The sequence below is a fragment of the Haemorhous mexicanus genome, chromosome 3, assembly GCF_027477595.1.
Source record: "Haemorhous mexicanus isolate bHaeMex1 chromosome 3, bHaeMex1.pri, whole genome shotgun sequence".
Lineage (NCBI taxonomy): Eukaryota > Metazoa > Chordata > Aves > Passeriformes > Fringillidae > Haemorhous > Haemorhous mexicanus.
The window spans coordinates 48,988,132-49,002,082 of record NC_082343.1 but is presented as its reverse complement, the minus strand read 5'-3'; the positions used below and the strand labels follow the sequence as shown (position 1 = coordinate 49,002,082).

General features: G+C 39.9%; 1 protein-coding gene across 2 annotated transcripts in view; it reads left to right on the top strand.

Moving 5' to 3' along the window:
- The window catches only part of UST (uronyl 2-sulfotransferase), a 152,295-nt gene that overhangs the window by 57,957 nt on the left and 80,387 nt on the right, over nucleotides 1–13,951 (top strand). For both annotated transcript variants that reach the window (XR_009485810.1, XM_059841713.1), the window contains exon 3: nucleotides 13,142–13,297. Coding sequence is in view for 1 of the 2 variants with exons in the window: in XM_059841713.1 (XP_059697696.1) it covers nucleotides 13,142–13,297 (156 nt within the window). In the remaining variant the exon portion in view is untranslated. The remainder of the gene's footprint in view (nucleotides 1–13,141; nucleotides 13,298–13,951) is intronic.

Genomic DNA, 13,951 nt, shown 5'->3' with positions numbered 1-13,951 from the left:
CTGTTTCTGCCTCTGCTTCCTCTTCAGGGAGAGGAGGCCTTCCCCTCTCCAGTGCACAATCCCTCCCGTGGGAGACAGTTCTCCACAAACTTCTCCAGTGTGAGTCCTTGCCACGGGCTTTGGTTCTTCATGAACTGCTCAAATGTGGATTCCTTCCTCAGGATGCACTTCTTCAGGAGCAGACTGATCCAGCCAGCATGGATTCGCCCTCAGTCACTAAGTCCTGCTGAGAAACCTGTTCTTCTCTCCATGAGTCAACATGTCCTTCCAGGAACTTCCATGGGTTGCAGGTGGACCTGTGCTCCTCTGCGGACCTCCTTGGGCTCCAGGGGCAGAGCTGCTTCACCATGGTCCTCACCATGGGCTGCAGGGGAATCTCATCTTGGGCACATGGAGCATCTCCTCCCCTTCTTTCTTCCCACACTTGGGTAACTTCAGGGCTGTTGCTCTCACACATTTTAATGTCTCTTCTCTGGTCACAAATTATTTCTGCACAATAACATTTTTTCCTTCACAAAAATGTTATATCAGAGAAAGTACTGCCTATTCCTGATTGGGTTGGCGTTGGCCAGCAGTGGGTCTGTCTAGGAGCCTGCTGGTGTTGGTTTCATTGGACATGGGGGAAACATCTGGCAGCTTCTCACAGAAGCCACTCCTGCAGTCCCCTTGGCAATAGCAGAACTTTGCCATGTATACATAGGTGTTCAGAAGACTGAATAATCCTGGACTTTTCATGAGTTCTGAGACAGATCCGTTTATGCTGCTCTGCAGGTAGATGCAGCCTCCAGTAGCCCTAGCACACCTCTGGTGTTTCTGGTGTTAGTATGTGACAGAAAAGGAATGCAGTGAACCAAACAGCCACTGCTGGTGGTTCTACACTGCCAGTGAAAGTTGACTCTTTCCTAGTTCAAATCTCTGTCTCACTTCCTTGTAGCTTTTTTTTTTTTTTTTTAAGATAAGCATCTGAAAGCGTACATTTTAAAATATTTGCTAAGTGATCATTTGTTTATCCTTTTTCTCTAGATTGGTGTTTAAGTGAGGCCTTTAAGGTGATGCTAGCTGGTTTTTGAGAACACCTTTGAAATGGATGTGCCTTAATGACTGATGGTGTTCACTGGATATATTTCATGTCTAGGTATTTCTGCGAATAAAGTGAAGAAGTGAAGTGTATTTTGTTCCAGTATTTAGACCAGGTATTTCCTTATCAAATCCTGCCAAGATTTTTGTTCCATACAGGGTGGTGAAACTGGCCTTGGAGGACAAATGATACAAACTTTATCAGACCTACAGTTGTTCTTGATTGAAAGCTTTTCCCTGAGAACTTGGCAAGAGCATCAAGATATGTCCCTCTTTCAGTGGAGATGACATATATATTTGTGGGGGAGCTGTGCACACAGCTTACAGATAGATTACACTGAAGTAGTCTATTCTCCTTTTCTTGATGGTTTTCCCTTGGGTTGCCTGTCATGGACTCAGTCTGTCTTTTGGCAGCTGTTTAGGTGTCAGCAAGACAGTATGCTTAGCATGTGTGACAGTGCTTCAAAGCTTTAAATGAATACAAAAATGGATGGGGGTCAGGATCAGGTCAAATTTAATCTAAATAAGAGGCATACACAAAATAAATTTTATCTAATTTTATTGGTTTAAAGCTGCAAAGTGAGTAAGTACTCTTTTCACCATTCTTGCAGTTCTTAGCTAGTAATTACGTGCTTATTGTTCTTGTTTTTCTTATGGAGCAAGACTACAATAGCATAATAGAATATACCATACACCAGAGCATAATAGAATCATTTGGAAAAGACCTTTAAGGTCGTCGAGTCCAATTGTTAACTTAGCCAACACTGTGTTCACCACTATGGGAAAAGGTAGCAGAATCCTTGCATGGCCTTTGGTGTGTCATACTGTACCCAGTCCTAGTCAACTCTCCATTGTCAACTAGGTTATTCATTCTTTTTTATTTGACTTTATATCTTACTAAAAGATTATTTCAGCATTGGCCCCTTTACACTGAGTTTTATGTTTATCAGGTTTATGCCAGTTTATTTTTTTCCTAGTATTTTGATAGCAACATTAGGATAATGGCCAAGACCTATGTATTTTTTTTTCTTAGTTTTGGTGATTTATTTTTTTAGTCGATACTTCAGGTTTCATTGGAACTATTGTTTTAATTCTAGCCATCCCTTATGAGAACATGGTTTTAACCCTTCAGCCCTCTACAGTCTTAAGTGATTGATTTGTTAGGGATGAGTGCTTGATTTAAATCCAACCAAACAAACAAAGAACCAATTAAAAAAATAAACAGCAAACTCCACAACACTTAGAAGCGGGCAAGATTTGAGGTTTTTTAGGTATATGTTTGCTAGGGATTTTAAGAGCATGAACAGTACTGTGTTGTTTTTGATAGAGTTGAAACTGTCTGTTTACCTTTAATTGAAAAATGGGTGGATAATCTTTAAAGTAATCCTTCCAAGGTAGGTTGGGAAAGATTTCAGTGATTTAAAAAATACTCTATCCTGCTTATAAAATGAAGAGTTGAAATTATTGTACAGTGTACAAATTTTCAGCTTGCAAAAATCATCAGAATTTAGCAACACAAAAATAGAGTAAGTAATTTCCTAAGGTTACCAGACCTTAGGAAATTACTTACTTGATTATTTACCAGACCAGACTTGGCTGATAAAATACGAAGAGAGAATTCACCAAGTCCCTTAACCACAAAGATCCCTTTTATAGTTTGAAGCAGTTTTACAGTAAAACTGAGCTTTTAGGCCTAGTACAGTCAATAAAATACTGTGATTTAAAAAGCCATAAAGCATTTCTCCACTTCCCTCTGTTTACTAGAAACAGTGTGTACTGGTTTAACCCATCCAGCAACCAAGCCCTGCACAGCCACTCAACTCTCCCACCAGCGGGACTTGGGAGAAAATAGGAAGGATAAAAGGTTTATCTCTTGAGCTGAGATAAAGACAGTTTAATAGGGAAATTAAAAGCCACACACACAAGCAAAGCAAGGGATTAATTCACTGATTCCCATGGGCAGGAAGGTGTTCAGCCACCTCCAGGAGAGTGGGGCCCCATCACGTGTAACAGCAACTTAGGAAGACAAAGCATGTCACTCCAAACATCCCTCCTTCCTCCTTCTTCTCCCCACTTTATATACTGAACATGATGTCATATGGTCTGGAACATCCCTTTGGATATCCCAGTTGGGGTCAGCTGTCCAGCTGTATCACCTTCCAGTTCCCAGGCACCCCCAAAATACTTGGCAAAATGAAAGCACAAAAGACCTTGGCTCTGTGTTAGCAATAACAAAAGTCTCTGTATTATAACAGAGGATCTCTGTATTTGTGCTGTGTTCAGCAAAAATCCAAAACAGCCCCATAATTGCCACAGTAAAGAAAATTACCTCTACCCTAGCTAAAATTAGCACACGGTGTAAAATATTTGTAGAATAATTGGTTTATGTTCTTTTTTAACTGTGTTTTCATTCCTTCCAAATGACAGTTTCTCTTTTTTTTCTAAATGACAGGGAAGAAAAATCTGGTCTTCACGGGGGATTTTCCCATTGTCTGTTATTCATAATTCTTTGCAGTCCTTCTGAAGCAGGTGGTGAATGATACAGCACTATAGTAGTATGGAGATTTATCCAAAAGCTGGAATTGAATCTCTACTGTTAAGTGTAAATTGGATCATAAAAATATATGAATTATACCAGAGCACTAATTTGTTTGTTTTGTTCATTTTAATTTATTGCTCAAGAATCTTAAGGATAAAACAGTCGCTTGATTCTATGATTTATCAAAATAGATATGATTACTTACTTTTTAATACATCTTCAGTTTATTGCATATCAGAAAGTTGTTGATATGGGGAGGCTGACTGATCATAAATGGAAGTACAGAGAGACTTGGGAAATTAAAGCCAGATTGCCTGTCACAAGAAGATAAATCTGTGTGGGTTATTGTGCATGCTGATGTCCTGCAAAAATTTAAACAGTAGTGAGCTGGATTTTTACTAAGCCTGACATTTTCGGAATTTAAATTTTGAAAGACTTAGACAGCAGGTATGCAGGTTTTGTGACTACTGCAGCAGTCTGTAGTTTTTATCTAATTTCAAAGATTCTTGGAAAATATTTTGCCTTTTGGTTGGTACTTTAATTGTCCCGCTGTGTGTGTGCTTAAAGGTGAATCTTGCTTATCTCTGGCATTAACACAGCAGCCTACCCAGTATTACCCAAAATAGAAAAAAGTCTAATATCACCAAATTTTCAACCTGTAGGTTTTGTTCTGTGTCACACACTGTAGCTAAAAAAGTACGCAAGGCATAATCACAATTTTTGAAGCTAGTAAAGCTCTTTGCTTTCACTGCAGTTTAGGACATAAGCCATTCTGAGATGATCTTTGTTCACCTGCAAATAATCTGTGCAGATTATTACACAGCACATTAATATCTCTTAGTTATTACAGTTTTAGATTTCCAGCTATCTAGTACATTCCTCTCTTCTCTTCCTTCTTTCCATGATAGGAAGGTATTTATAAACTAGCATAGTATATGAGAAGGTCCTGGAAACTCAATCATAACTGCCTTCATTATTTTTTTATTAAAAAGTGCTGGATTATAATACCAAAGTCCAATTGCAGCTGGGTCTGGATGACCTAAACCTTCAGTGGAAAAACAAAAATCTGCCCTTCTGCATAGGGGTAACATGATGGTGTATCTTTTGAATGACAAATTGATTTGGTTAATCTTGTGAGGCTTGAGACTCCGTTGAGTGTCACTCAAGTTTCTACCACACGTCTTACATTTGTTAATGGTATTCTTAAATCCTGAACTGAAAGGATTTTCTTAGCTCTGATGTTTGAAGGAAAAAAAAATCTGAAATTCTAGTATAATTTTGAAAGCCTCGTGATTTTTAAGATGAGCTGGTAGGTCCTGCCAGTCTTCTACTCGGGCTTTAAGAAAGGATAAAGTTTAGTTCAGGAAACTGTAAATAGGAGTGAAGTACTCTGATAAGGGCCATAAGCTTTAATCAGATATGAGATTGTGAACATGCCTACATGTGGTCAAAAGCAGAGTCAGAGCATCAGGCAGAGAGGACAGGGCTTCATGACTGGGCTGAAGAAGTCAGTGTGAGAGTGGCAATATCACGGTGATTAGGGTGAAGGAGGAGTTTGGGCAAGGTAGTTCTTAGGACAGCACCTACAGCATCCTGACATCCCAGGGGAGTGTGGAGACCTTTGTGGCTGGCACTACTGGGGATTTTCAGTAGATATAAGGAGAAGCTCCCTCTGTTAAAATGGAAAGGAGTCATTCCCTGGTCAGCAGGAATGAAGTTTGGTTTTCCTCTGATCAAGTCAGATTAATAATTTCAAAGTGCAGAAGAGTAAAATGGGAGCACTTGATGCTGGGCCTCCTCTGTTACTGACTCTGTTGTGCCATCTTCAGCACCACAAGCTCCATTTGTGATTCAGGACATGGCTTGTGGTCTGTACAGGAAAGTATTTTGGGCTTTTGAGTAACTGCTGGAAGAGTTGGCTAGCAGCATGTTGTCCTTTCTGCAGGTGCTTCTTGGTGGTGTTACTTCCAGGTAACAACATGTCACAAACTAGATTTGAATCTGTTACCTGCAGGAGCTATGGTGGAACTCCCTTTGAGTTCCTGCAAACATGCAGAGCAAGAGCACCTCAGAGACAGCTCATTGGTGATGAGTGTGTGGGTTACAGTCCAGCAGAACTGGCCTGCTTTACAAAATTAAAATCCAATTATGGCTATAAACAACCTTTCTTTTCATACTGTGATTGGCTTACGAAGTGTCTGTGCAAAGTACAGTGGAAAAGACAAGCACGCTAGAGACTATAGAATAGAGTGTGGAGTTACTGAAAGGGAGCCTAAAGTAAAGGGCAGACTGACACTCAGCATGACAGGTCCTCGGCAGTGGTGAACCCGAGTTGCTGCACTAGCTGCAGCCCAATCAATAGTCAACCACAATAGCTACCAAAGAGTTAAACCTGAATGTGAAGAAAGACAAGTGCATACAAAGGAATAAATTATGCAGTCTACCACTCACCACATTCAAATCAAATATTATTGGCTCCCAGGGTGAATTTGTGAATATTGCATTAGAAGGCTAGAAACGACCATAAGGTAGTGAGGTTACTTAAGGGAATGCCAGTGCTGTGAAGTATTATACAAAGTTTTAAAACCAGGCTTAGTTACTTAATATCTCTCATTTTGCAAGTATCCAGTATAAACATGTGGGTTGTATGTGATAGGATTTACTACTTAAACAGAGAATAACTGTGCCAGTGTGTTCTGAGCACATCACAGAATGTACAAAACCCTGGGCTCCGAAGGAAAAACGGCAGTTTTAAACTTTACAGTTCCAAGATACATAAAATGTGATGCTGCTCTGGAGTTAAAATCAGTCTTGCACAAATTCTGCAGCTTAAGGAGTTTTTGATATTGCATGTTAAACCTTCCAGTGGAAAATGGGGTAATTAAAGTGACACTAAAATTCTTAACCTACTTGAACTCATGCTAATTCTCTCAACAAATACCAGTATCATGTTCTTAGATAATTCATCTCCTTTATCTTCTTATGAGGTAGGTGCGTACCAGAAAGATAACTTCCACAATGTGATTAACTTAAAAAGAGATAAATATACTGCTTTTCATAAGAAAGCTAATGGGGGTCTTCCAGTTCTTTTTCTGTTGTAATCTGGATTCACTCATGTAGGGTAAAGAAGAAAAAGAGCAGTAGCTTTGTTCTGCATCTATAGTAATGTCAATACCATATTCTTTGATTCTTCTAAATTTTGTCATGAGATGTATTAAGAAGAGATGTCTCCAAGACATGAACAATAACTGTTTAGTTCTCCTTGGCACCAGGGAGACAAGATACAGCACTATATCTGATTTTGGCCCCAAAAGAGGTGAACAAGTTGTGAACTGCAGAGGAAACCAAGAAGAATGAAGAAGAGGTTGAAAAGTGTGCAGTGTTAATAAGGGCCAAAAGGAAAAGATATTACTAGTCTAGAGGTAGTGGTTGTACCCCATCCCAAAGCAATTATCCATTTGATAGGGTCATTCCCTGTCACCTGCTTCATCCCTGGAGGGAGCTGGAACTGAGCTGCCATCGTTTAAGTACAAGTGAGTGTTGCTGAGTGATGAAAGCCGGGAGTGCCTCTCACACCTCCAGAGGCTGCCTGATATCAGCGAGTACCTGAAAGTGCTGAGTGAGCAGGGCATGTGCTCTCTTCCAACCTGTTTGATGTGGCATGCATGTGCCGAGTTTGAATGTTGCTATGTGGCTGTAACTTCACGTACCTGAAATAAACCTGGTTCTGCACTCCCTGTGGTGGGGGGAGCCTTGTGCAGCAGATTGGAGGCGCAGGGGTTTTGCTCTGCTGCAACCTGTTGTTGTAGATGAGTAAATCAGGTGTAGGGTATAATGTGAGTGAACTCAAACGTGTTGACAAGATGCATCCAAAACTTTGAACATTAGAAACTGGATCTTTGACCTTTTCTTTGTAACTTTCCCAGGCTATTACTGGTGTTATTGTTGTTTCTATAGCTACAGTATCTTGTAATAGGACCTGATCAGCGACTTAATGGGGATACTTTACTATGCTTTGAACTCAGGTCTTCTTAGATTTGTAAGTGTGCAGTGCTTCTTCACAGGAAAATTACTGCAAGTTCTGATTTTGGCTACACAGATCTGTCTTGTGGGACACATCAGGGACCGTAGGCTTTGGAAGGCACTTCATAGTAATACTTTTCTTTAGTCTTAATAAATTCGAGGACTGTCTACAACCAAGTTTCCTTTTGCTGCTGGTGCTCCATTCTTATGTTTTTCAATTTAGTTTGGTGCTTAGGGATGTTGAACCATTAGAGAACACATTTTAACTGGGTCTTCCAAACATGTCATCTGTCTAACAGATGAAAGGCATTGTTTGTGGTGTTGGGGAAGGAAGTCACCCTTTTTCAATTAAATTAGTTTCTTAATGAGAATGCAACAGAAGAATATTCTGTTTCTTCTTCTGCCTTACTTTCAATGCTTTGCTACATCTGTACGACATTTAAACTTTGAAAACAAACAAATCTAATTTTTACCATTTCTTGTGGTTTCTGGTGTATTTTCAGTGACCCATAGAGATGACCGTGCTGTCTGGTCTTCTTTAGAGTTGATTAAAAAGTTGATTTAAAAAGCTTGTCTCTGTCTAGCATAACTACACTCTATAGGTGACTGTATAACTGGAACTGTGTGGTTTAGATGGGGAGAAAGGATTCCAGCTAGTTATAGATTTTGTTCACTCCCTTGTTCATTCTTCAGTCAGGTTTTCTGCTAACATAAGTTTGTGCTAGCAGCTTTTCATTGTGATTGCTTTAAAAGTGATACTTGTTTGATACTTGTTTGAAATGAGATTTTTGAGCAGCAATTCCTGAGCTTAATTTTGGAAGGCTATCTCTTAGTGGCTTTTGGGTTTGTCTTTAAAGACCGTGGCAGGCTTGTGAAACACTGCAGTTAAAAAGAGCATCCAGTGTATCTAAGAAGATTCCAAAGCTGATGACTGAATTATCTCATCTGTCTTCATGAAATCCACAATGTGAGAAGAGAGATTCTCTGGAAATCGTAGATTAACTAAAAATTAAATGCATGGTGGGTAACAAAACTCTGGAACAAGTTGTGTAAGAAATTCTTCAGGCAGCATGGAAGGATGTGCCTTCTAACATGCCATATATAATTTTTGGGGACACTGGAGAGAAATGGGCTTCTGACAGCTCTCAGGTTTGTAGTTACCTTATGAATATGATCCTCCTCTCATGAGTCAAATGGGCTGTTCCTTTGACCAATCAATTAATTTTTAAAATTCTTATAATTCTGTCTCAGTTGGACAGGAAAAGAAAATAAAGAAGTTGGACTGGGAAGGTGTAATGCTGTATAAAGATATGCCAGCAAATGTTCCATTGTTTCCATAATCTTATCAGTACTTTTTGTGTTGGTTGGCCTTACTTAGCTGATAACCATGGAGTGCTGCCTGACCACAGGCACTGTCTGCTCAGAAAGGAGAAGCCACTTCTGGCATCTGCTTCTGGCCCCACTTGTGTGTAAGGACACGGGACACTAACTTGCAGGAGGGGTGAATAAAGTATCCACTGGGCTCCTGAAATGAGTCAGAGACTTGACACCTGGGCAGCTTGTACCTGGATTGGGAGCTGGGCAAAATTGTAATGGATTTGTATCATGAAAAGTGGAATAGTTTAGGCCTATGAGTGAATCTCTACATCGTTGATGCTACAAGTAATTATGCAGCCTATTTTTTTTTTTAATGGTGCAAAGATTTATTTGTAGAAAAAGCCTACACTGAAGATGAAAGCCTAGGTTTTTATCAGGTTATCTGTTGAATGACTCCCTTTCTGAGACTGGCAGACCTCTCTGCAGAGGTACTTGGCAGTCATTTTCTGTTATGCAAGTTCACTTCGGACTAAACTTGCTTTTTCTTCTTGATTTCATTTCACAATGGTTCATCTTTAACTATGAAACAAAAGAAAAAAACCTGCTTGAACTGACAAGTAAATTGTCATATAACTTTCCAAACTCTTGCAGAGAGCTGTTGTAATTATACTGTGGGTTTTACTTTTTTATGGCTGTAAGTGCTAATTTGTGTAACTCCAAAGTGAATTATATGTTTAAATTGTTTGTATTACCTCTGGGCTGTGATGCAGTGCTCAATAAAGTCACTCTGCAATTATTTTGCAGTTGTGTGTATTGTTACATGAATATCAAGTTGACAGAGCATCATCTCAGCAGTTAGTCAGTCTACATGATACCTACTCTTAGGTAGTAAGTAATAATAAAATGTAATCCAATTAGCATTTTATAAATGTCCAACTGCTGGTTTTCACCTTGTTTCTGCTAATACAATGGGAGCCTTCCTTCCAAGTGCCTTCTCTGCCACCATCTCTTGTGTTGTCTGAGTGTCTTGTGAGTATCATGAGGGGGAAAAGAAAGTTCCTCTCTGGAGAAGTTTTCCATTTCTTGCATTTTCAGTTTTGCCTGATACAAACTCATGTTTTTCAAAGTGGTCTTTCTTGTCCTCAAATAACTTCAACGTTTTCTAAATGCAGCAAGCAGATTTGCAGCATCCTGAGGGAACTGGTCACATTAAACAAACACTTGCTTGTACACCAAAAGCCTGTGTGCTGCATGGCTTTGTGCTCTGGACACGCCCTGTGGGGCGTTTGGGTGTGATAAGTGCAATGGTGACGTCAACGGAGGAAACGTGAGCAGAGTTTCAGGAGAGCATCCCAAAAGCCACCCACGCTCAGCAGAGCTGCAAGGGAAGTTCTGGTTACGACTCATGGTTGTGGTTCTGAAGTGAGCTTTGAGCTGCAGCGCTTATCTTGAATCTTGTCTGATTAGACCTAAGTGCATTCACTATGAATGCACTGAAACAAGGCATTGATACATTGGTCTCCTTTAAGCTAAACAAGTGTCTGAAAATAATAGCCCTTTATTTCAGGTTCCTTTATCTGCAGTGAGTATTTGCTGTCCTGTCTTTTTGGGGGTTGCCATGGTTTGTGTGCAGAACAGAATTGTCCTACCTAGGAAGGTGAGTTTCAGAAACAAATGTGAGAGCTGGCCAGATTTGGTAACTACTGTCATTTTTCCAGGCTGACAAAATTGTTTGCACTTCGAATAGAGAATTTACAAAGGCCTCCTTTAATTTTATCTTGTTTTTAAAGAATTACTTTTATAAGATTCACCCAAAGTTCCTGGATAATCCAGTCAAGGATTTAATTAGAAGTTGAGTGTAATCTCTATGCAGTAAAATTGTACTTGACTGAAGTACCAATAAAGGAAAAATTTGCTCACTATCTTGCCTAGTCCAAACTGCTAGGAAAATCAAAGCAGTTAATAATTATGAAGCATTTAAAAATATTTCCATAACTTTACGAACTCTCATCATTCATCTAATTTCTGGGATGCTATGCATACATGTAGTGTATGTGCTCTTGCTCCTTCACTGGCACTTGTCAGCACCTACTTATCATGTGTCTTGAAGGCTTTCACTTACTTACACAGCAAATTATTCCAAAATCATATGTCTAAGCAGAGGAGTAATTCCCAGCCCACAAGTTGCAGTGATGTGTGGAAGGTGCGGCAGTACTGGGGCAAGTAGTGTTTGTTATGCAAAGAAATGAACCAAAAAGGGGACAATCCAGAATAGGGCTCATGTTCTTTTTCATTAGGGTGTGATAATCAGCATAATAAAATGTGTTCAGTTGTTAACCTTTCAGACACCATTAACAGTAGTTTTGGGAACGGTTAGCTACAGCTGTAGCACAGGGATGTTAAATTTATCACCTTTAGAGTTCTCTAATAATTGAGGCTGAGATTTTGCATTTCATTGCAAGGCTTCTGAAGGAAAGATTGACTATGTTTCTCATAGAAAACCTATAAAAATGTTACAAAATAGTAAGACTTAGTGCACTGTATAGGGTTTGTATAGGCCTCGAGAGGCCCTTCTTTGCTTGCTAAATCAGCAGATGCTACGTCCTGCAACTTGGAAAGCTCAGCTGAGGCTGTGATCACCCAGTACTTATTCCTTCCCAGGGTAATTTGGGGAAGAATGGCCTCCACATTCATGTTGCAGCACAGGATATCTTAAACATTGCAACCAGTAACAGCAGCAATGTTCATTTGGCTATGAAATTTTACACTGAGAGCAAAGTGCGAGTAGGTTCCCATTAAATATAAGGGAATACAGATTTCTTCCTTTTTTTTCTTTCTATTTGGCAGTTCTCTTTGAAAGTAGTCTGAAGGGTTGCCTGACAAATGATTTTGCTTCCCTGATGAAGATCTATTAGCAGTTCAAATGCAGTGAAGAAGTACTCTGCACTGAAAAGAGCCGTATGCCTCATCTGACTGCTTTTATGTTAGAATTCCTTCTGCTGGAAGAACATGATTGCATCAACAGCAGGAGTAGTTATATGTTGAGATATGCCACCACTTTGGCCATTCCTTGTGCTGAACACAGGTTGCCTGGAACCCTGGTGCAGGCTCTGTGTCAGGAATGTTTTGTGCCATTGCCTTAATAGAAAAAGGGATCTTTCCTTAAGTGCTGTATATGCACCCCTGTGGGGGGAACTGTGAGCTCCTGAATCTGTTAGCCAGCTAAAAGGCTTGAAAACAGTTTCCCCTGGGCCTGTATTATCACATGCTGCTATATGCTATACAGCAAATACTTGTCTAGTGCAGCAGTGTGACTCCAGAATGCCTTTTGCTGAAACAATAGCCCATAGACATCATCCAGGAACAAAATAAGGCTGCATCTGACATACTGTGAGCCACTGAGTTACTTTTTGCCTGTTCCAATTTCCTAGGGAGGAAAGCGGGGTGCAAGAGTTAGTGTGGGCTGGACACCATTCCCAGTGACCAGGTTGGATGCTGCTGTTCTGTTTTGATATTTAATGAGCATTACCTGTACAGAGGTGATCAGACTGTGCCAGCTGGCCTCACGCCCCCTGTGGCCCTGTGTTGATTATTCTGCACATAGATCCTTGACCAGTGGCGTGATTTGTTCTCTGAGTCTGTTTGAAAGATTCATGTTTATATTTGAAATTAGGAGGGTTGATTAATTTTAGCTCTGTGCAACTGGTTGTTATTTGGTTTCTTTTGTTTCTTTGAATGCTTGGATTGCAAAACTTCAGCTTGAATTCTTCCTGCATTATGTCAGCTTGACTTCAAGTTCCCAAACTGTAGTGCAAATTCACTCCTTTAAATTCTATTTATGGGAGATAGCCAACTAAAGATGAGTATTTACATTGAGATTACAAGCAGTAAGATCAAGATCATTACCAACATAATAATAATAGTAATTACCAACATAGTGTTTCTGGAGTAGTTGCCAATTAACTGCATCTCAAGGGGGAGATCTCACCTTGCCACCTCCCTGAGCCATGCTGTTTTTCTTCTGAAAAGCTTCTGCCCCGCTAGGGGAAGTGAATGCTTCTGACCTGGGACCTAGAAATTCTCCTCTGTATGTCTGTTGGTTTAAGGTAAAAACATGTGATTGAGAAGTACACAGAAACAAAACATCAATGTACTGACTCAATTTTTTCCTCAATCTTTGTTTAGGTACTTCCTTTCCCCAGTCAGGTGGTCTACAACAGAGTTGGAAAGTGTGGAAGTCGAACTGTGGTTTTGCTTTTAAGGATTTTATCAGAGAAACATGGATTCAACCTGGTTACATCTGACATACATAACAAAACAAGACTGACCAAAAATGAGCAGGTAAGTTACTCCTCCTTGTCTTAGATCCTGTTTTCTTATTACAAGTGTATGAAACCAAGAAACAAAGGCCTATGCTAGCAGATAATCCTGGTGAAAAGATGTATTGCTACTTTGTCCTGAGTAATCCTGCGGAATTCATCGTACTCTTAAGTGACTTCACTTAATAACAGAAATGGGTGGCAGAGCCAAGAACAACATGATGTGGCAGCTAACCAGAAAAACTAACTTCCAGTAAGACAGCTCTTGAATTTAGTCAGCATAGCAGTTAGACTACCAGCGAGGCAAGAAAGATTAGTAGAGTGAAGTTAAGTGCAAACAGAGCTGGGGCATGTGTTAATGTATCTGCAGCCATTTATCCTATAACCAGGACACCTTATTCTGACCTAGCTTGGGTCTTAAACAGAGCAGGAGTAAATAATAGCCAAAAAGGTCCTTTATAATAACTTTCTTAATTCACTTCTAGTAATCAGTTGTTTCAAAAAGTTGTTTCCCAGGGCCATGCTAACCCAAGTTTCTATAATATGTCATGTCCTTGATCCTATCTCAGCTTCTTGCTTAGCTGTCTTTTTCATGTTTGCTGCACAACCCTCACTGAGGGAAGTGGAAATACTGCATGAAACCTCTTTATGCAGACACCCTTTTTCATGTTCCCTT